The sequence below is a fragment of the Pongo pygmaeus genome, chromosome 8 (assembly GCF_028885625.2).
Source record: "Pongo pygmaeus isolate AG05252 chromosome 8, NHGRI_mPonPyg2-v2.0_pri, whole genome shotgun sequence".
NCBI lineage: Eukaryota > Metazoa > Chordata > Mammalia > Primates > Hominidae > Pongo > Pongo pygmaeus.
The window spans coordinates 130349336-130373630 of NC_072381.2; the positions used below are offsets into that span (position 1 = coordinate 130349336).

The 24295-nt window shown below is 39.3% G+C and overlaps 1 protein-coding gene across 5 annotated transcripts in view; it reads left to right on the top strand.

Moving 5' to 3' along the window:
• The window catches only part of ZRANB1 (zinc finger RANBP2-type containing 1), a 69573-nt gene that overhangs the window by 22247 nt on the left and 23031 nt on the right, over positions 1-24295 (top strand). Inside the window, exons 2-3 of one of the 5 annotated variants that reach the window (XM_054437186.2) lie at positions 1114-1281; positions 3169-4019. The exons of 1 other annotated variant lie outside the window; for it this stretch is intronic. In XM_054437186.2, the coding sequence (XP_054293161.1) occupies positions 1241-1281; positions 3169-4019 (892 nt within the window). In that variant the 5' untranslated portion in view covers positions 1114-1240. Of the gene's footprint in view, positions 1-1113; positions 1282-3168; positions 4020-21633; positions 21756-24295 lie in introns of those variants that run through there. 3 more of the 5 variants (XM_054437190.2, XM_054437188.2, XM_063670373.1) reach the window with 3 other exon arrangements.

The following is a 24295-nucleotide window of genomic DNA, read 5'->3' on the forward strand; positions in this document are numbered from 1 at the left end:
GGTCTTGAATCCTGGGCTCAAGTGATCCTCCCACCTCATTCTCCCAAAGTGCTGGGATTAAAGACTTGAGCCACTGTGCTTATTATCTAATATAAGGCACATCTCTTAAAACTCTTGAGCTTGGTTTTGGTATTGCTTAGTTACCTGGATTTTCAGAGGTTGGTGGGCTAATTAGGTAGCTATCTGTCCATTATTTTACCAGGCATTTATGACAGTGATTTTTTTTATGGCAATTTTTTGTTTTTTAAATCAGCCTGGACATTTAAATATATTATGCCAGTATATTAGTTACATGAAGATTAGCTAAGATAACATAAGGTTACGGGCTGTTTAGTTGCACCTACGTAGTAAGACTTATCAAAACAAGTATGGATTTTGAATGTGAATATTTTAAAAGATATATTGAAATTACTTAGAGTAGCCCTGGATATATGTTCATTATGGCATTTATCTTGTTAATAAGTTTCTACATGCTCATTTTAATTTCCAGTAGCATGAGCAAGTAACTTATATTTCATTCCTGAGAAACTAAAAGAATCTGCCTAAAGAGTATGAAAATTGCCATTAAATCTGTATTGTCTACTTTCTGGATGCTTATATGATTATAGTTCTCTGCTCTTCCATACATTTTTGGGCTGCTATCAGTTTGTAAGTAACCATTATACAAACTAAATTTAAAAATTTAAGCAAGATAATTTTATATTACTTGGATAAGGGAAAAAAATGCAGTTGCTGAAGGTGGTTTCATAGCTAAATATAAGCAATTACTTTGCTTTTTCTACTTTTTTGGATTTTATCATCTTTTCCCTTTTAGTAATAGAGTAATACAGGTAGGAATTAACTTACCACTGCCAAATTAATAGTAATGTTAGACCTGTGTATACAGCACAGGGTTAAGGTTATATAGAAAAATGTCTCATCCATGTTTAATTTGGCTGACCAGCCGAATTGATTAGCCAATTTCATTGTTTTGTTAAATTAAAATTCTAAATATAGTTGTCCATTGTTAAGTGAGTAGGGTTAAAATAGAGAATTGATAAAAATAAAGCCTTAAAAATCTTCTAGCTAAAGTAGCAGGCTTCAAGTGAAATTCAGTTTTGGTCTCCTTTACAGGAATAGCTATTCACAGTCAGACAGAACCAGTTATCACGTTATCTCCTGAGGAAGTCAGAGTCTGAGCCAGCATGAAGACGGAGTCTTGTCTTCCATCTGATTTGCAAACCGTACTTTTATTCTAATCATGTGCAAGGTGGAGGTTATAGCGTGGGAACTAAAATCTTAGTAAGTGTGGTTTTTATTTTAGCTATTAAACAGTATACTTTCTTACAGTGATTTTTTTTTTCTTCTTAGCAGAGTTCACACTATAAATGGTGTATGGACTTGGCAGGCAGGAACATAATACAGTATACTTCAAAAGTGAAAGATTTAGGCCGGGCACGGTGGTTCATGCCTGTAATCCTAGCACTTTGGGAGGTCGAGGCGGGTGGATCACGAGGTCAGGAGTTCAAGAGAAGCCTGGCCAAGACGCTGAAACCCTATCTCTACTAAAAATACAAAAAAATACAGGGCATGGTGGCATGCACCTGTAATCCTGGCTACTTGGGAGGCTGAGGCAGGAGAATCGCTTGAACCTGGGAGGCGGAGGTTGCAGTGAGCTTAGATTGCACCACTCCACTGCATTCCAGCCTGGGCAAAACATAGCAAGACTCCATCTCAAAACAAAAACAAAAAACAAAAAAAAAGAAAGATTTAACCCTCTGGGTTCAGGAAAAATCCCTGAGAAAGAGAGAGCAAAGCTTCTATACTCTGCCTAGGATTTCTTTCTCTTTCCTGGTGAAAAATAGGTGTTGGGATGATACTGAGTTGATGAAAGTATTTAAGAAAAGTGGCCAGTGTCTAAATTCAAGCCATTAAAAAAAATCATTAAATTTGTTATGTAAGTTGCTTCATTTATGAATTAGTTGCCATTAAATTATGAAGTCTTTCTTCATTATAATGTAGTGTTAGCCCACTGTTGAATCCTAGAAATCTTTTAAGTAGTGTGAATATCTTTTAAATATGAATTGGATTTTTTTAGGTGCAGGGGATGGAGTCTCGCTCTGTCGCCCAGGCTAGAGTGCAGTGGTGCGATCTTGGCTCACTGCAGCCTCTGCCTGCCGGGTTCAAGCAGTTCTCTGTGTCAGCCTCCTGAGTAGCTGGGATTACAGGCACCTACCACCATGCATAGCTAATTTTTGTATTTTTATAGAGACGGGGTTTCACCATCTTGGCCAGGCTGGTCTTGAACTCCTGACCTTGTGATCTACCTGCCTCAGCCTCCCAAAATGCTGGGATTATAGGCGTGAGCTACCGCCCCCGGCCATGAATTAGATTTTGAGTATATTTTAAATATTCAAAATTTAAAATATTTTAATTATGAACATTCACAATTATATTGGAATGATTATGCTACTAGTTATTTCAGTGACCTTCCGCAGATTTAATTTTCCCCAGTACAGTCTTCTTTTTTTTTGCTCCAGATAGAACTAGATTTTGAGGCTACAGAATATCAAGGAACTACCTATTTCATAATGTTACTGTGTTAATTGTAGCCATTACTTCTCAACATGTTTCTTTACTACCTGTGCTAATTAAGAACAGTGGATAATTAACATTTTAAGTTGCTTTTCTCTGTTAGCGAGAATGATAAAATAGACATTGTTTGATCGTCTGAATTCATGAATCATAATCTGTGTTCATAATTTGAGAGTGGTTATGTGTTTAAGCTATTTTTTAGTTTGTGTCATTTCCTCTACCTTTGTCTCTTTAAACTATTGGTTACTTTTCTAAATTGATGTGATGGCCTCCCTGAAATCAAACATTTCTATTAGTGGCTTCCCTTTAATCTCATCCTTCTTAGATCAAACCTCATTATATCTCCTGCCTACTCTTTTGCATTCCAAAGTTCAATTTTATTAAATCTCAAGGTCTAAGATTTTTTCTTTGAGAATTTATCTCCAGTGTTTCTATGGAAATCAAAAAAGAAAATTAGGATAATTCAATGTCGAAATGTTACATGCATCTTTTGAGAAATTTATATTTTGTAGGTTGAAGGACATGCTTTTTGGGCAGCATATTTTTGGAGGTGGAATGTAGTTATTTTAATAACCATGTCCTAATTATTTATAGCTTCCTGCCTGACACAGCTCACTTCCAGAAGTGCACAATGTCAGAACGTGGAATTAAGTGGGCTTGTGAATATTGTACGTATGAAAACTGGCCATCTGCAATCAAGTGTACTATGTGTCGTGCCCAAAGACCTAGTGGAACAATTATTACAGAAGATCCATTTAAAAGTGGTTCAAGTGATGTTGGTAGAGATTGGGATCCTTCCAGCACTGAAGGAGGAAGTAGTCCTTTGATATGTCCAGACTCTAGTGCAAGACCAAGGGTGAAATCTTCATATAGCATGGAAAATGCAAATAAGTGGTCATGCCACATGTGTACATATTTGAACTGGCCAAGAGCAATCAGATGTACCCAGTGCTTATCCCAGCGTAGGACCAGGAGTCCTACAGAATCTCCTCAGTCCTCAGGATCTGGCTCAAGACCAGTTGCTTTTTCTGTTGATCCTTGTGAGGAATACAATGATAGAAATAAACTGAACACTAGGACACAGCACTGGACTTGCTCTGTTTGCACATATGAAAACTGGGCCAAGGCTAAAAGATGTGTTGTTTGTGATCATCCCAGACCTAATAACATTGAAGCAATAGAATTGGCAGAGACTGAAGAGGCTTCTTCAATAATAAATGAGCAAGACAGAGCTCGGTGGAGGGGAAGTTGCAGTAGTGGTAATAGCCAAAGGAGATCACCTCCTGCTACGAAGCGGGACTCTGAAGTGAAAATGGATTTTCAGAGGATTGAATTGGCTGGTGCTGTGGGCAGCAAGGAGGAACTTGAAGTAGACTTTAAAAAACTAAAGCAAATTAAAAACAGGATGAAAAAGACTGATTGGCTCTTCCTCAATGCTTGTGTGGGTAAGTTTCTGTATTCTGCATTTTTTGCATGGGATGGGAAAAGGTAGTAAAAATGATATGAAAAGAGCTGGGTGTGCCGACACACGTTTGTAGTCTTAGCCACTTGCTTGAGACCAAGAGTTTGAGGCTGTAGTATGCCATGATCGGTGTGTGAATAGCACTTGCACTCCAGCATGGGTAACATAGTGAGACTGTGTCTCCACGCACACGCAAAAATGTGTATGTGTGTATATATATATGCGCAAAGTCACTAGCATTTAATTCATTCAGCATGTTAGCTGTACTTTCAAGTATGCATACATAAAAATTTGTGTATTTGTGATCTTGTCATAACTTTGTACTAAATTGCCCACAATTAATTGTGTTCATGTCTCTCCATTACTGGGGACAGTGGAAACGTTTAAGTTAAAGCAAAGTTTTTACACATCAGTAGTAAAATATATACCTGGACTTTAAAACTGCTACTCTGTTTATTGTAACAAGATGTAACTGAGGAACACCAGCTGCTGTTTCCAAGTATTTGTAAACAGTGTGAGCATCTTGTGATGATAGAAGCTTTAGTCAGATGTTAAAAATACCACAAAAATGTGTGACTCCAAGAAGTTGAACAAACATATTGACCTTGAAAATACTGGTGTTAATTTAACATGAATGTCATGTAGTAAATGTTTGCAAACTTTATGGAACTGATTACATGTAGCCAGCTGATTCCATACTTCAAGTTATGGTTCGTATGTATTGTGACATTTTCCTCAGGAAATGCTGTTAAAGGACAGAGACATAGGAGAGGAGAGTTTTTCTTCAGTTCTTGACCTTGTGAGTTAATTGTGATGTAATTCACAAAAGCAGTGACTTGAGTCTTCAGTATTTTTTTTGAGTAGATTAGATGTTTGATTTTTATTAAATTATTTGGATGGGCTGCTTACTTTGACATTTGGTCTTATAAGGGAAATTTTGAATGATTACTAAGTTTAAACTTTGTGTGGAACAGTAGCTAAGCCTTAACTATACCTTAGCTGTATGTTTTCCCTCAGTACCAACTTCTTTTATTTATCCCTCTGGGTACAGCCCAAGAATACAGAAGGTTTAGGTGTATGAACCTGTGAGTCCTAGGAATTGATTTCCAATAAATCGTGAGTTTTAAAATTAAATTATATATATATATATAAAATTATATATATCATTCCCTCCCTCCCCCCAAGATGGGATCTCACTCTGTCACCCAGGCTAGAGGGCAGTGATGCAATCATGGCTCACTGCAGCCTCAACCTCCTGGGTTCAAGTGACCTGCCACCTCAGCCTCCCCAGTAGCTGGGACTCCCCATTAGCATGTACCACTGTGCCCTGCTATTGTTTTTAATTATTATTTGTAAAGATGGGGGTCTCCCTGTGTTGCCCAGGATGGTCTTGAACTCCTAGGCTCAAGCGATCCTCCCACCTCAGCCTCCTAAAGTGTTGGGATTATAGGCTTAATTTGCTGGGCCCAGGTGAAATCCTGAGTTTTCAATTTTAGCTTTGTTCTGGCAAAAAAGAATATCCCAGCAGATGAATCCTTCTGACCTCCAGATGTGGTAGGCACTTAGCAACTGTTAGTTCTAGTTTCTTCCCATCCTGAGGATGAGGGGATGAAAACACACCAAGCCATCTTTTCTGTCTGTGTTGTCCCATTTTATTCCACTGATTTTTCTGCTCCAAATTGAGGGGCAACATATAGTATGATTGTCAGTTAAAAAGATTTAAACAGGAGATACAAAAGGGTTTTGTTTCTAGTTTCCTTATTGAGGTCAAATTGATTTAACATAAAAATTCACCGTTTTGCAAGTGAACAACTCATTTGGCATTTAGTGCATTCACATTGTGTAACCACTACCTCTGTGTTGTTCCAAAACATTTTCATCATCCCAAAAGGAAACTATGTACCCATTAAGAAGTTACTGCCCCCTACCCTTGCCCGCTAACCCTTGATAACTACCAGTCTGCTTTTGGTGTCTGTGGATTTACCTATTCTGGATATTCATATAAATGGAATCTTTACATATCTGTGAGCTTTTATGTTGGGTGTGATTGTCTTTTAATTGCTTGTATGCCTTTGGAACACTCTTAAAATCATTTTTTTTTTTTTTTATTTGCAGGTAGTAGTGTACTATGAATACTTGGACTACAAGATGGTGTTATAGTACATGTAGGTTTATAGATGAAAATGAACTAGACTTCATTGTGACGGTTCTTAACCTCACAGTGAAGGTCACTAAAGGTCTTAGAATCCTTTAGGAATCAGGGCTTCATTTCAACCCTAGGTTGCTTCAAGTCAGTGGATCTCAGGATAAGAACACCTGATTTGAAGTATTTTCTTCCCTTGAAACACACAAGTTAGATGAATCAACATGTTTGTCTTTATGACATTATTTTTTCTTGGTCCTGCCTTTTTCTGCATATCCTTATTACTTCTTTTGACTAGACGACTAGCCATCCTTGTACCTCTTTGCATTTTATTTATTTTTTTGAGACAGGGTCGCGAGGCTGGAGTGCAGTGGTGCAATCATGGCTCACTGCAGCCTTGACTTCCTAAGCTCAAGCCATCCTCCCACCTCAGCCTTCTGGGTAGCTGGGACTACAGGTGCATACCACCACGCCCGGCAAATTTTTGTATTTTTTTTTTTTGGAGAGACAGGGTTTTACCTTGTTACCCAGGCTGGCATCTTACTCCTGTGCTCAAGCGATCCACCCACCTCAGCCTCCCAGAGTGCCAGGATTACAGGGGTGAGCCACTGGGTCCGGCCCATCTCTTTTCATTTTAATCACTGAGTTCAATTTAAAAGTGGAACAAGGCCAGGCACAGTGGCTCAGGTCTGTTAATCCCAGCACTTTGGGAGATAGAGGTGGGCGGGTCACCTGAGGTCGGGAGTTTGAGACCAGCCTGACCAACATGAAGAAACCCCGTCTCTACTAAAAATACAAAATTAGCTGGGCATGGTGGCACATGCCTGTAGTCCCAGCTACCCGGGAGGCTGAGGCAGGAGAATTGCTTGAACCTGGGAAGTGGAGGTTGCAGTGAGCCAAGACTGCACCATTGCACTTCAGCCTGGGCAACAAGAGCAAAACTCCGTCTCAAAAAAAAAAAAAAAAGAAAAAAAAAGTGGAACAAAAACTTCTACCAATAGGACCAGTATTGGATTTGACCTTGTTTTATTTATAAAACGATTTGTCATTAAGTTGCTGTTTCTACCTGCAAAGTTTCTAGATTCTTAGGGCCAAGGGTTGATTGTATTTGGTTCTTAGTAATGTGGACTATGTCTTTCCTATCGGCAAATATTTTTTACTATTAACTGTACAATGTCATTCTGGACTGTTATACGTAAGGTTATAATTATAGGCCTGTTTCTATGGGATAGCCATATTCTGATGTGTAAACATAACTGAAATATGTTAAATACTTTTTAAAAACTTGTTTACGTTGTGTTGGGTTAATTTAAAAAAAGGCTTGAGCAGTAAGACTAACAAGTTCACATGTACTCAAAATTAATCTTTACTTCCCTTTTCTGCCTGCCTTATGTTCCCCAGATTTCGTTAGATACAGTGTATTTTGGGTTATTGATGTTAAGTGTTTTTTAAAAAAATCCATCTCTAAAGTAGTATATACACTGAGTATAAAATGTGAGACTTTTCCATTTAAAGTTGGAAAAAAATTTCAACCTCAGGTCAGCTTTGTAGCTGATAAACTGGGAATGAGGAGGATTCAGTTGTTGAGAGGGTAGATGTCAACTAACGCATCAACAGTATCGAGCAAACATATTGACATAGCTGTTGGGTGTAAGTTTCACATAAGTCATATTATCTTATGTGGTGAGAGGATGTTGGGGACAGCTGTGCCAAAACCTGACATCAGTAGTGGAACCTGAGGTTGAGAATCAGGGTGGTAAAGGTAGAGGTGTGAATGTAAATGTACAGTTGTCTCTGGAATGTCTGCAGTTGGTACTAGATGTTTTTAGGGACATCAGGTTTTTAGGGCGGTCATGTCAGCACTCACCATAGACTGCTTTTCTCACTGGGTAGACAACAATGTATCTAGAGAATAGAGCAGCGCTACCTAATGCCCTGCTTTTGTTCTGCTATTGTATTGAATCAGTTGCCTTATGAAATTGCACTTCAATTTGTGTACATAGTTACGTCCTTAAAAAGACACAGGGTTAGATAAGAACACCATATTAAATCTGTGCTGTAACGTGTATTCCTGAATCCTAGACTCATATATCCAGCTGCCTATTCAGCATCTTTCCTGGAGTGTTTAATAACTCAAGCTCATTTCAGGCTCAGTGATGCTAAAACAGAACTGGTCTCTCCTTCAAATCTATTTTTTCCCACGCTCTCATCTTGGTTGATGGCAAATTTCTCATTCCATTGCTTGTGCCAAAAGCCTTGGCCCTCCTTGATTCTTCTTTCTCTTATGCCCCACTCCTATTTCTCAGAAGATTCTTTGGCTCTACCTTCAAAATATGTCTGTACTCTGACCACTTCTCACTATTCTTGTCCAAACCATGATCCACCCTTGCCTTTGCCCTCCGTACAATCTGCTGTCATCAGAGGAGCTAATTCTGTTCAGAACCCTCTAGTGATCACCTCTTTTACTTGGATTAAAAGCCAGAGTCCCTCAAAAACTCTACAAGGCCATCTACATGCTCTGTATTGCGCACTTCAGCTTCCCTCCATATACTTTTGACCCTTGAACAACACAGGTCTGAACTGTGCGCGTCCACTTACACGTGAGTTTTCTACCTGCTCTGTCACCCCTGAGACAGCAGGAACAACCCCTCTTCTTCCTCCTCCTCCTCCTCAGCCTACTCAAGGTGAAGGTGATGATGATGAAGACCTTTATGATGAGCCACTTTGACTTAATGAGTTAGTAAATGTATTTTCTCTTCCTTATGATTTTCTTAATAACATTTTCTTTTCTCTAATGTATTACAAGAATACAGTGTATAATACATATACAAATATGTGTTATTCGACTGTTTATGCTATTAGTAAAGGCTTCCGGTCAACAGTAGGCTATCAGTAGTTTTGGGGGAGTTAAAAGTTATACATGGATTTTCTACTGTGTGGGAGGTTGGTCCCCCTAATCTCCATGTTGTTCAAGGGCCAAATATAGTTTATCTCTGAACTAATCTGTTTCCCACCTTTTCCATTTCATTGCAGCCACTCTTGCCACCTTTTTTTTTTTCCTGTAAACAAGCCTCAAGCCTTTTACTTGCTGTTTGCTCTGCCTGGATTGCTCTCCACCTTCGCTTGTTTTCTCAGGTATCGCCTTCTCAGTGAGGTCCTCCATGACTGCCATATCTAAAATTTCATCCCTGTCCATTATCCCTCCCCACAGCATTAATTTTCTTCATAACACTTCTAATATGCTTAGTCATCTTGTTTATTATTTGTCTCTCTCTACTCTAGAATTTAAGCGTCCTGAGGGCCAGTAATTTTATCTGTTTTGTTCAAAGCTGTATCTTAGTATGTACAGCAGTGCCTGCTACATACATACTAAGCACTCAGGTATTTTTATATCAGTGAATGAATGAATATTTTTGAGAACTAGGGTCTGGGCTAACCTTTATCCTACTCCTCCTATGAATTTCTAGATTCTTTGCATGCTTCATAGCTCTCTGTGTTTTTCAGTAGTTGGGGCTCAACCCAGGAGAGCCAGTTTTACTTCTCACTGGTTGTCAGGAAGACTGAGGTAGGTAGTGGGTATGAAAGGGTCTTACAGGAAAGGGTATAGAGGCTTCAGTTTATCACCAGGCAGTCTATGGATGTGAAAAGTCTAAAGTCAGGTTTATGTTTAATTTCTCTATCTTCCTACTTTCACTCATGGCAGTATTTGTTTTTTTAAAAAAATCATTCTGTGTGTTTGCTATAACTATCAAATGAGATTTTTACTTGAAATATTTTATTCAGTTGTCATTGGACCTACTGCTTCCTAGTTGGCATTTTATCTCACTTCCTAAACAATAGCTGCATCTTTCTTAAGTTTAGGAGCTGAGATTTGGTTGGGGCTGTTGAAGGTATAGGGGGAAAAAATCAAACTTAAGTAACAAGTTCACATTGAAACTATGTATATACATATATATGTGTATACACACATATATACATATAGGTATATACATATGTGTGTATATATACGTATACACACATATATGTATATATATTCACGTATATATACACACACACATATACACACACACACACACACACACACACTTTTTTTGTTTTTTGAGACAGGATCTTGCTCTTTTGCCCACCTGGAGTGCAGTGGTGCGATCACAGCTCACTGCAGCCTTGACCTCCTGGGCTCAAGCAGTCGTCCCACCTCAGCTTCCCTAGTAGCTGGGTGTACAGGTGTACACCACCATGCCCCGCTAATTTTAAAAATGATTTGTAGAGATGGGGTCTCCCTGTGTTGCCCAGGCTGGTTTCAGACTCCTGGACTCAAATAGTGGGACTACAGTTGTGAGCCACCACCTGGCCTGAAACTGGTATTTTTATGCTGAAATACTCAGTTGCCCAATAGCAGTGTTATGAACAGCTTTCACTATAGAGAATATGTGAAACAGTAATGCCTCCCCGTGCTCTGAAGTTTTGGGGTGACGTGAAGTGCATGTGCAGTGGTGTTCCCTGTTGAGAATCACTGACTTATGGACTGAACCAGAATCTCTTCTTTATCAAGTAGCAGGCTGAAGTGGCATCATGAGGATTATAATTCTGATGGTTTCTGGCAAAATTTGTCCCACTTTCAGAATTTTGACATATCTGTTAAAGACTTAAGATGATTTTTATTGTTTTATTTTTTAATTAATTAGCTATTTAACTTTTTTGAGGCAAGGTGGTCTCACTTTGTCTCCCAGGCTGGAGTGCAGTGGTGTGTGATCTTGGCTCACTTCAGTCTCTGCCTCCTGGGCTCAAGCAGTTCTCCTACCTCAGCCACCCAGGTAGCTGGGACTACAGACATGCACCACCACGCCTGGCTAATTTTGCATTTTTTGTAGAGATGAGGTTTCCCCTTGTTGCCCAGGCTGGTCTCAAACTCCTGGGTTCAAGCAGCCCGCCCGCCTCGGCCTCCCAAAGTGCTGGGATTACAGGTGTGAGCCACTGTGCCTGGTCTTAGATGATTTTTAAAACATAGAACATGTATTGGTAACGTTTTCTTATGTTAGTTGTCTGCAAAAATATTGTTATATTTAATCTATTATTTTCCCTTTTCTCATAACTTAATTGTGTTGAAAATCAATGTTTGAGGCAAATCCATTTGGATTCTTATTGTATTTGGGCCTCTTGCCAGAAATCCGTATAACGTGTCATATGGTGTCTGTCCACTCTAGAGTGCCGAGTGTAACTCTAGAAATATCTAAATATTTCCACAGTTTCTGGATGGGTCTGGATATGGTGGCTCAGTCCTGTAATCCCAGCACTGTGGGAGATTGAGAGAGGGGAGGATCGTTTCAGCCTAGGACTCTAAAACCAACCTGGGCAACTTGGCGAGACCTCGTCTCTATAAAAAATAAAAAAAATTAGCAGGGCATGGTGGTGTTCCCATGTGGTCCCCACCTATGCAGGAGGCTGGAATGGGAGGAACACTTGAGCCCAGGCTGCAGCGGGCCATGATTATGTCACTGCACTCCAGCCTGGGTGACAGAGCAAGACCATGTCTTAAAACTTGCATGGTATTAAATATGTCAGAAGGTATTTGTCCATTTGGTTTTACTTACACACATTGTTTAAAAAAAAAATAGCAAAGTGTAGGCATATTACATTTTAAAATATTCTTTTCAATTTGTTTTGGTATTGATATTAAGAATTACGTATATGGATGGACATTTACAATTTGTCAGAGATTTTTGTCAAGTAAATTATTAAATTAGTATTACTTTTTTCTCTGGAGAAACAAAACTGCTGCAAAATGTAATCTTCTATAATGATTTTTTTAAAAAAAGTTTCTACTGTTGAAATATATGCCTGTTGTAATGAAAGGGAGGTTGTACAATAATCCAAATAAAATTAAATTAACTTCTGTGAAGGAAAAGTCATTTAGTTTTTGAGAGATTATACTCCTTTGAACTGGAATGATTTTAAGGTGATTTGTATTACCAAGAAAATTACCATGTCAAAACAGAAAAGGAAATCCTTGCATTGGACACTGGTGATTTTGCCCATTTAAGACATCTTTGGGGTGACTTTTTAACTTGAGAGAAAACTCAGGGCATACAAACGATTGTGAAGGAAAAATAGAAGAGGCTTCTATTCTCTAGTTCATTACTCCTTAGCTTTAAAAATTATTTCTTTCACAAGGATATTTTATTGTTGACTTACCTGAAGGCACAAAACATTCGGTGTTTTTAAAAACACACTATCTGCTGGGCGCAGTGGCTCATGCCTGTAATCCCAGCACTTTGGGAGGCCAGGGTGGGCGGATCACTTGAGGTCAGGAGTTCAAGACCAGCCTGGCCAACATGGTGAAACCCCGTCTCTACTGAAAATACAAAAATTAGCTGGGTGTGGTGGCGGGCGCCTCTAATCCCAGCTACTTGGGAGGCTGAGGCAGAAGAATCTCTTGGACCTGGGAGGCGGAGGTTGCAGTGAGCTGAGATCATGCCACTGCACTCCAGCCTGGGCAACAAAGCGAAACTCTGTCTCAAAATAAATAAATAAATAAAAACAAAAAAATAAAAACACACTATTGATGAGATAAGTTATAGTGTCCAAATTTACATTTTTAACTTGCCCATTGACTTCCTTATAGGTTCATCTCCCTCTACCCCCTCTTTGGGCTTTTTGGGTGATTTGCATGACCAATATTAATAGAGTGGCAGGCAAGATAATGTCCACACCCCACCTCCCCGTGCTTGCATCCCAGTCCCCAGGATTTGTGAGTATGCCACCTTACGTGGCAGAAGAGATTTTACAGAAGTGATTAAAGATTTCTTAAATGGCAGGGTTATCTGGGTGGGTGGTGTAATCACAAGCGTCCTTGTAAATCACAGCGGGAGACAGGAGAGTGAAGATTACAGATGGGACCATGAGAAGAGAAGCGGAGGCTTGAGAGAGTTGGAGGGCCATGAGGCAAGGAATGCCAGCAGCCTCTAGGACAAAAGGCAAGGCTTTTCTAGAGCCTCATGAAGGAGCACGGCCCTGCCAACACCTTGATTTTAGCTCAGTGAGAGCCTTGCTGAACTTCTGACCTCCTGAATTGTAAGACAGAAAGTTTGTGTTGTTTTAAGTCACTAAGGTTGTAATCATTGTTTGAGCAGCAATAAGAAATTAATACAAATAGCTTTTTTAAAAACAAATAATATCTTTTTTTTTTTTGAGATGGAGTTTTCGCTCTTGTTGCCTAGGCTGGAGTGTAATGGTGTGGTCTTGGCTCACTGCATCCTCTGCCTCCTGAGTTCAAGTGATTCTCCTGCCTCAACCTCCCAAGTAGCTGGAATTATAGGCGCCCGCCAACATTCCCAGCTAATTTTTGTATTTTTAATAGAGACGGTTTTCACCATGTTGGCCAGGCTGGTCTGGAACTCCTAACCTCAGGTGATCTGTCCACCTTGGCTTCCCAAAGTGCTGGGATTACAGGCGTGAGCCACGGTGCCTGGCCCCTTTTTTCCTAATACATTGTTTTACATACGAATGAAGGCAGAACCAGTAAACAGGTCTTGCATCATATTAATAGTTTTGAACATTTAAAACCATCTAATTGCCCTTTTATTAAAGACAACAACACAAAAATTGTTTGAGTTAAAAATGGTACATTAAAAGTTTTTTTTTTTTTTTTGGAAACAGGGTCTTGCTCTGTTGCCCAGGCTGGAGTGTGGTGGTGTAACCTGAGCTCACTGCAGCCTCCACCTTCTGGGCTCACACAATCCTCCTGCTTCAGCTTCCCTAGTGGCTGGGATTACGGGTGTGCGCCACCATGCCCGGCTAATTTTTGTATTTTTAGTAGAGATGAGGTTTCACCATGTTGGCCAGGCTGGTCTCGAACTCCTGACCTCAGGTAATCAGCCCACCTTGGCCTCCCAGAGTGCTGGGATTACAGGCGTGAGTCACAGTACTTGGCCCTTTTTTCTTAATACATTGTTTTACATATGAATGGAGGCAGAACCAGTAAACAGGTCTTGCATCTTATTAATAGTTTTGAACATTTAAAACCATGTAATTGGTCGGGCACGGTGGCTCACGCCTGTAATCCCAGCATTTTGGGAGGCCGAGGTGGGCAGATCACGAGGTCAGGAGATCGAGACCATCCTAGCTAACACGGTGAAACCCCATCTCTACTAAAAATACAAAAAATTAGCCGGGCATGGTGGCAGGCGCCCGTAGTCCCAGCTACTCTGGAGGCTGAGGCAGGAGAATGGTATGAACCTGGGAGGCGGAGCTTGCAGTGAGCCGAGATCGCGCCACTGCACTCCAGCCTGGGCGACGGAGACTCTGTCTCAAAAAAACAAACAAACAAAACCCATCTAATTGCCCTTTTATTAAAGACAAACAAAAGTGGTTTGAGTTAAAAATGTTACATTAAAAGGTTTTTTTTTTTTGTTTGTTTGTTTGTTTTTGAAACAGGGTCTTACTGTGTTGCCCAGGCTGGAGTGCAGTCGTGTAATCTCGGCTCATTGCAACCTCCACCTCCTGGGTTCAAGTGATCCTCCTGCCTCAGCTTCCCTAGTAGCTGTGATTACAGGCATGAACTACCATGCATGGACACATTAAAAGCTTTTAATAGGATCCAAAATGTATACAGACTTCTGTAGCATTTTTTGGCCTGCATCCGTAAAAGGAGAGTGAGTGCCAGAATACTGGCAATGCTTTGTTATGTCCTTGGCTAACTTCATGTGATACTCTTAAGCGTGATATGTGCGTAGCTATGAAGACTGTGATCATTTCACTCCACAAACGTTCGTGATTGTGGGTTTACTTCCTGTCCAAGGTAGTTCATATAGGTAATAGAGTTATTTTTAGCACCATGAAATAAGTATTATCTTCAGGTAGTTTTTGTTTTTCAAGTTTTTAAGGATTTCCTGTTCTGATCTTGGAACACTGGATATAAAATAACATTTTATGTCATGATTTTTAAGTGAATTGTGAGAATTTCCAGCAACATAAAATATTCTAATCTGTAGGGAACACACAACGCCTGTGTGCACACACACACTTTTCACGTCTTTTCTTTCTACTATTAAATGATGCTGGCCAGTTTGGTCCGGGATTTGAAAGTACTTCCTGACACCTGTGATAAAAAGAAAGCTTCCAGGAATGAATGTTTCTATTAAGGCAAATGGGCGGTGATGGCAGAAATAAAGCCCCAGTATTCTCTTGGTTGCCTTTAGTATGTCTGAGACATAATTCTTGGCTTTCGGAAATGATTGATTACACAGGGTTGCCAACTAGTAATGTGCCTTTTTATGCTGAGAAAGGGACTATGTCACGTGATTCTTGATTATGTGATAACTGACATTTGAATATGCAGCATTGATTCAGTAACGGCTTTCATTTAAAAAAGAAAGTACTACATTAAATGAACACATTGAAATATGAAGTCCAGATGTATCCTTTAAATATCAAGTATAAAAGGATATGTTTTGACTCTAGAGAATTGTTGGGATATAAACTAACTTTAAAAAGTTGCATTAAACTAGGCACATGGTTAAAAAAAACCCAGGCAGCACAGAAATGCAAATATAAGGAAATGCAATAGTTTCTTCTCTCTACCTCCAGTCCTGCTGTGCATAGACAACCACTATTTTCCCTGTCATTCTTTTATTTTACTTTTATTTATTTTTATTTTTTTGAGACGGAGTCTTGCTCTGTCGCCCAGGCTGGAGTGCAGTGGCGCTATCTTGGCTCACTTCAACCTCTGCCTCCGAGGCTCCAGTGATTCTTGTGCCTCAGCCTCCCAAGTAGCTGGGACTATAGGCAAGCTCGCCACCACGCCCAGCTGATATTTGTGTTTTTTAGTAGAGGCGGGGTTTCACCACGTTGGCCAGGCTGGTCTCGAACTCCTGACCTCAAGTGATCCACCTGCCTTGGCATCCCAAAGTGCTTGGATTACAGGCATGAACCACCATGCCTGGCCCCTGTCATTATTTTATAATGAGAAATTTCAAAACCTGTATAAAGGTTACAAGTGTAATATATTGAACACCACATGCCTTTGGCCTAGATTTTCCAGTTCTTTGCTGTATTTGGTGTCTCTGTCTGTATGTCTTTCTCGTGTGCATTCTCTGAACTGTTTGAGAGTTAGCTGAAGACATCATGACACTTTACCCCTAAATATTTCAGCATGTGTTTCCTAAGAACAAGGACATTTTTTCCTACACAACCACACAGTATAATTATCCAAGAAATTTAATACTGAAAGTCTGTATTTAGTTTCACCAATAGTTTCAGTAATTGCTGTTACCCCACCTTGTTCAGTTAAGGATTATACATTGTGTGTAGTTTTGTCTCTTCAGTCTTCTCTAATCTAGAACAGCGCCTGTTTTTTTTTTTATTTCATGATTGACATTTTTGAAGATTCCACTTTTGCGGAATGATCTTCAGTTTAGATTTGTGGATTTCCTTATGATTAGATTCAGTTTAAACATTTATCTTTTTTAGGGGAGGGAGGAATACTGTGTAGGTGATATTATTTGAGACAGCACCTCCGATATCTCTGAATAATGTCCTTGTATCATTGTTCCTTTTTTTTGCAATTTATTTTGAGGTAAAGTATACATAAGATAAAATTTATACCATTTTACTCATTAAGTGTATATTAGTAGCATTAGGTACATTCTTATTGTTGTGTAACCATTTCTACCATTCTCTCTAGAGCTTTTTTACATCTTGGAAAACTGAAACTCTGTATCCATTAAATAGCTCCATTCCCCCTTCCTCCAGCCCCTGACAACTATCATTCTACTTCCTGTCAGTCAGTTTGACTGTCCTAATAACCTCATGAATGGAATCATACAGTATCTGTCCTTTTGCTTATTTCACTTAGTATAATGCCTTTAAGGTTCGTCCACGTTGTGATCTGTGTCAGAATTTCTTTCCTTTTTTTTTTTCTTCGAGAGGAAGTTTCGCTCTGTCGCCCAGGCTGGAGTGCTGTGGTGCAATCTGCGCTTGCTGCACCCTCTGCCTCCCAGGTTCAAGGGATTCTCCTGCTTCACCCTCCCAAGTAGCTGGGACTATAGGTGTGTGTGCCACCATGCGTGTCTAATTTTTGTATTTTTAGTAGGGTCGGGGGTTTCACCATGTTGGCCAGGCTGGTCTCGAACTCCTGGCCTCAAGTGATCCACCCGCCTCGGCCTTCCAGAGTGTTGGGATTACAGGCATGAGCCACTGCGCCTAGCCAGAATTTCCTTCCTTTTTGAGACTGAATAATATTTCATTGTATGTGTATACCACGTTTTGTTTATCTTTTCCTCAGTTGATGAAAATATATTATTTCTTTTTCACCAAATTTAGACATTTGTACTGACTTCTTGTAACGATCTTTGAGAGTTTAGTTCATTTTTGAATAATAAAGGCAGACTACTTGAGACTAGCATGTGCAACATAGCGGGACCTCTTCTCTATTAAAAATAAAAAACTTAGCTGGGTGTGGTGGCAGGGTGCCTGTAGTCCCAGATACGTGAGGCTGAGGTAGGAGGATTGCTTGAGGCAAGAGTTTGATGCTGCAGTGAGCTATGATCATGTCAGTGCGTTCTAGTCTAAACTTCAGAGCAAGGCTCTATCTCAAAGAAAAGCAGACTATATGCATTGTAGACCATTTCAGAGATAAGAAAAGCTATGAAAAAATAAAAATAGTTTGTAATCTCACTGCCTAGAGGAAGTCTGTCAGATTTTCTGTGTATTTTCAGTGTTTTTTTTTGCATTTATTTACTTTTACGTAGTTGAGATTATATTGTATATCCTTTTTCATTGAACTTTATATTTTGAATCAACATGTTACCTTTTAAAAATGGATGTGTAATATGACATTGAATTGCTGCACCTTAAATTAACCTGTTCTTTATTAGCAGCAGTTTGGGTGTCCCTGTGGAGCTGTCTTTGCTGATGTTTGTTATTAAGAATGGCATGCTGTCTCATTTTACTAATCATTTGTATTTTTCTGTGAGTTGTTGATTCATGTCTTTTGTTCACTTTCGTTCACTTTCTTTGGTGATTTTATCAAGTTACATGAAATCTATATGAAAAATACACATCTCCAGTCCCAGTCTGGGCAACATAAAATCATTTTTGGCCTCGGCCTCCCCAAATTGCTGGGATTACAGGGGTGAGCCTTGGCGCCTGGCCTCAGTTACTTTGAAAAATTGTCTTAGCTTTTGCCTTTTCTTTGTTCATTCATTCATGCATTCAGGTACTCACTGAGTGTGCTCACAAGCACTTTGAAAGAAGTCATGGCTCTCAAAGAGTTTATAGGGCAAATAGAATTTAGCAAGCCAGGATAGTTCAGCAGAGGAAGTACAGGGTCCTAGAAGGAGCATATAACCTAATCTCATTAGGAGATTTGGAGAGGACTTTGGTGACATCTAAGCTGAAACTTGAAAGAGAAGAAGGAATAGTGTTTCTATTAGTGGGAATTTTATGTGTTAAAAATGCAGGGTGGAGAGGCCAACGCATGTCCAATAACCCGAGAGAAGTCAGTTGGTTGGAGTGTAGAATGAGGACTGTGAGAGAGAACCTGTAGGGAATGTTGGGACTATTTAACCTGGTTAAATAGGTTAATTCCCTAACCTGGTTAAAGAATTTAGCTATTAGCCTAAGGGCAGTGGTAAACTTTTTTTTTTTTCCCTCCCTGAGATGAGATCTCACTTTGTTACGCAGGCTGGTTGGAGTGCAGTGACATGATCACGGCTCACTACAGCCTCAACCTTCTTGGGCTCAAGGGATCCTCTCACCTCAGCCTCCCAAGTAGCTGGGACTACAGGTGCATGCCAGCACGCGTGGCTTATTCTTTAAATTTTTTGTGGAGATTGGGTTTTTCCCAGGCTGGTCTTGAACTGCTGAGCTCAAGCAGTCTGCCCTCCTTGGGCTCCCAAAGTGCTCGAATTACAGGTGTGAGCGACTGCGCCCAGCCCAGTGGTCAACTTTTGAAAAGGGAATGCCTTAATTAAATTTGTAGTTTAAGAAGACCACACTCACCCTAGTGTAGAGAATAGATTGGGAGGGAGCAACACTTGAGATGGCACACCAGTAGAGTAAATGATAGCAACTTAGGTATAGTCAGGTATAGCTAGGGTAGAGTCAGTGGAGATGGGGAAAGGGAGATTGATTTGAAAAAGACTGAAGTAGAATTGGCAAAACTTGGAAGAATTGATACTGGGCTGAGATGAGGAGGAGTTTAGAAAGCCAGATTTTTGGTTTGGACATGTGGGTTGGCTAACGGTATCATTTTTCCTGGACATAGGAGAGGGAAAGTTTAGGTTTTTTAAGAGGTTTTGTGGTGAGGATGCCTGATGGATTATTGGATACATGGGGTCTGAAACTTTTGGGGATGGATGCTTGTGGGGCTATGAGTGTCTACCAAAGCCATGAACTTTCTTTTTCAGTGGCAAATTATAGGAACTTTCTTGTTTAGTGTTTCTAATTGGAGACCTTAGTAAGATTGACTGGGTTACGTTTGAACATTTCTTCCAATTTGATGATTTTCTGTCTTAATTCTGTCTACTTTTGCCTAGAAGAATTAAATGTATATTATATGAACAGTATACAGTTATAATAAATTATGAAAGTTTTTCCTTTTATCCTTTCTTCCTTGCCCCTACTTTGTTTTTTAAACAGTGACAGGGTCTCACTCTGTTACCCAGGTTGGAGTGCAATGGCGTGATCATAGCTCATTGCAGCCTCGAATTTCTGGGCTGAGGTGATCCTCCCAAGTAGCTGGGACTACGGGCATGCATCACTATGCCTGACTAATTTAAAAAAATTTTTGTAAAGATGAGATCTTACCATCTTGCCCAGGCTGGTCTTGAAATCCTGGGCTCTAAGTGATTCTCCTGCGTTGGCCTCCCAAAGTGCTGAGATTATAGGTGTGAACCACTGCACCCAGCCTCCCATTTCCACTTTTAAAATGTTCATTTACCCTCTAGTGAAAAAAACGTGGGCTAGACTATTCAGTTTCTCCCGGCCTACCTGAGATAGTGTAATTATAAAAATCTAAAATTTGGTTTCAAATTCAGCCAGGGTAACTTGGCAGTGTGGCAAATGAAATTTTTATTTTGAAGTCAGAAAAACCTTTGGATGTGATTTCAGTGGTGTGAATGTGGTTTTGGCATACACTATTTTATGAGTTTCAAAATCTACTTTTGGAACCTAAGATTTTTTTTTTTTTTGACAGAGTTTCACTCTTTGTTGTCCGGGCTGGAGTGCAGTGGTGCAATCTTGGCTCACTGCAACCTCCGCCACCTGGGTTCAAGCGATTCTCCTGTCTCAGCCTCCCGAGTAGCTGAGATTACAGGTGCACGCCACCACGCCTGGCTAATTTTTTTTTGTATTTTGAGTAGAGATGGGGTTTCACCATGTTGGCCAGGCTGGTCTGGAACTCCTGACCTCAGGTGTTCCACTCACCTCGGCCTCCCAAAGTGCTAGGATTACAGGCATGAGCCACTGCACCCAGCCGGAACCTAAGATTTTTAAGAACCGTAATTTCCTTTCAGTTGAATATTTCCAGTAATATTTTAAGTGACTCATAATGTGAACTCATGTTCATCTGTTTTAGCCCTGTTAACATTTGTCCCCGTCTCTGATCACTTGTCCCAAAGATAACTTTGTGGCATGTTTCCTTTAAGTCCTGCCATGTTGCTTTCAGCAGCAATTCTTCCTGCTTGGCAGGATCTTCTTTCTTATGAAGGTATCTGTTAGGTTAGGTATTTTTTCATGACTTCGGGGACTTATATTTTCACAAGAGTGGGTTGTTAACACTCTGATCAAAGATGTAAGGAGAAAAGAGCTCAGTAGTATAGACTATATTTGACATAGTTTGTCACATCTTACAGATAATTTAGAAAGCTTTAGTGACTATTTGACTTCCTTCTCTCATTGAATCTTTTATTTTTCTAAAGAGGATGTTTTAGTAATGGACAGTGAGATTATTGAATAGAAGCTAGTCTTCGTATGATATAGATTAAATTTAAGAATTTGTTTATGATTTTGATTTTCATCTCTGATTCTTTGAATAGGTTATTGTTTTGTAGCACTGTTACTAGGAATAGAAATAGTAGATCTTAACTTGTTGCTATTATTACGTGGAAAATACAACCAGGAGGTGTTTTGGCCTGCTCAAATTATTTCTGAGATTGTTCCTGTGCTTTTGCCTACTTGCAGGTACACTTTAAAAAATATTGAAGTCATTTTATTTAAAAAGCAGCTCATTAGTTTTGAAAGAGTTTGCTGTGAATATCTCCAGGTTCAGGATTAAACTATAGCCAAATGCTTATGATATAAAAAAGTATTACTGGGTGGTATAGTTTCCTTTTAATATGAAAACCAGTTAAATGAGTTAAACTCTGGCTAGAGGAAAACCACATCTGCATCTTTCTCTGACCATGGTAAAGGACATTCTGAACATTACCACTTAAAACTAACTTTTCTCTTTAAGGGTTCCTGAAATTGTGCCAGCTGACTCCAGGTCCACCCTGACCCCACAGCATAAACCATGCTGTGATGTCACAGCTACCATAGAACTCCAGGGTAGTGTTGGGCTGGCCCATGTGGGCTCAGGTAAGTCCTGGCTTTTTTTTTACCATTTGGCATTCTTTTCAAAGTTAATAACCATTACAATTTTATGTCATAAAGGAAAATAAGGCAAAACTTTGAAAACTGTGCCATATATGGGGGAAAAAATAAGTCTGTTTTCTAAACATCTATGAGCCAGCTCTAAATTCTAACCAATGGAGTTCCATAGTAGCTGTGAAGTCCCCAGTGAGTCATTGACCTGTGGCTTCAAAATACGTAAACTGTACTCCTGGCCCAGCTCATGGAATAATATGTTTGCTTTTTATGTTTTTAACTGTTTAGCTAGTAATATATAATATAGTGGCTTTCATTCTTAGGCCTTCATGTTTTAAGAAGTGTATTAACACTTTATCTGTAATTATGTTTCACTATTAGGCTAATTGTGCATTTCATTCAATTTTGAATGTATGGTGATAGTGCAGATTAGTTTTATAAAATTAATCTTCTCAGAGTGGCTTCAGCTGTCCTTTTGTCTTCATGAAGGAAAAAGGGACAGAAGGCATAATACATGTTTGTTAAATTTTCAAAAAAAGTACTAAGAGAAAGATGCTTTCGCTGGGCGCGGTGGCTCACGCCTGTAATCCCAGCACTTTGGGAGGCCGAGGTGGGTGGATCACCTGAGGTCAGGAGTTCGAGATCAGCCTGATCAATACGGTGAAACCCCGTCTCTACTAAAAATACAAAAATTAGCTAGGTGTGGTGGTGTGTGCCGTTAGTCCCAGCTGCTCAGGAGGCTGAGACAGGAGAATTGCTTGAACTCGGAAGGCGGAGGTTGCAGTGAGCTAAGATCGCGTCACTGCATTCCAGCCTGGGTGACAGAGCGAGACTCTGTCTCAAAAAAAAAAAAAAGATGCTTCCGTTACTCTTGGAGGCGTTGTGAGATGTCAGTAACCTAGAAAACATGTATACGTTGATTATCTTCTCTTGGAACTTTTCATTTTTTCCTGGCCTTTGTCCTATAAAGTGAGATTTTAACACTTGCATTTATTTGTCTTTTCCTGTCTACCAACTCTTCTACGTTATTCCTACGTTCTTTTTATCCCCTGACATTAAAAGGTGCTCAAAGTGTAATTATGTGAAGAACTCAGATATTTTGTAAGGTTTTTTTTTTTTTTTTTTTTTTTTTTGCATATATTATGATGCTTTTTCCCTGCACCTTAAGTAGAAAACATGCGGTGGCTAAAACTTTAAATTATATGCATATGGGCCAAATCCTATTGCACACCATGTCTACAACAAAAACCTGTCTATGAAGTAACGTCTAAACTTTCAGAAGTTCTCTTTGAGCAGTGTGCAATAAAGACGTAGGAAAAATTGGGACAGTTCAGTGACATTTTCATGAAATTTGATTTGTAATAAATTTACTAATCTTTGTAGCTGAAAATGTATCAGTCACTGAGACTGTGAACTTTTACGCTTAATGAAAAGAATGAAGTTACATATTCCCCAAACACTAGATAATAAAATAATTTTATTTTAAATATTATTTTTTACCTATATTTAAGTGATGTGTGTTTTTCATGCTCTGGGAAGTTTGGAGAATTTCATGCTGTCAAAAACTGAGAATAGTCTGTTCTCCTCATCTTTTGTATGTCTGCCATGCTGGGGAATGGGCAGTATGCCCGTTTGTAGTTTAATGCAGAGCATGGAGTAGGAGGGACTAATTAAGTGTTTTTGATAATTTTGTATTAGGTCAAATAGAAATCCTAGTTGTGTTTGTGTATATCGGCTTTATTGAGACATAATTTCACATACCATGCATTTCAACATTGTAAGTTCTGGTTATATTTTTAAAAAGCACTTAATGAAAGCAGAATGGGTGATATTATTGTACATTATAGTTCCAAAGTACAGTCTGCTAAATTTGTTGTGCTATGTAGTCTGCACCCCACCCCCCAGTGCTCATTAACTTCTAATTACAGAAATCTCTCAGAGACATTAGAGAGGAAATCTTAAGAATTTCTAAGATGAGATTCTTCTAGACTTCAGCTATATGGTGAGTTAGCTAAAAACAATAAAGTGATTTGAAGATCTCCCCTTCTTCCAAGCAAAAGAAGGAAGTTATTTGGTGCTTAGCTTTAGATTACCTCATCTTTGTCTTTGAGAAATAAGAAATAAACACGAACACATACAGTACAAACACCTACATACATGCATACATGTATATACACATAAATTGTACAGATCTTCCTCTTTGCTTTTTCAGCTAAATTGATCAGACTCTTGGGTTGTTTTTGGAAGTGTTTGGAACATTTTTTGTGTAATACAAAAAAATTTATAAGTAGATAATATTTTTAGATTAGAACTAAAGACTATAAAAGGTGCCTTGATGCTATGTATACCTGAAAATAGTCAAGGGTTTTGATAGGACTGAAGGGAAAGGTCGTTGCCTTCATACAGAAATGCTATGAAGTGAAAGGAGATGGCGTGGGCATGCTCAGTCCTAAATAAAATAAAACTGCATTGAATTATCTTAAAAGTTATGGGCCCTACCAGACTGTACTTAATTGTTCATTAAATAAGCA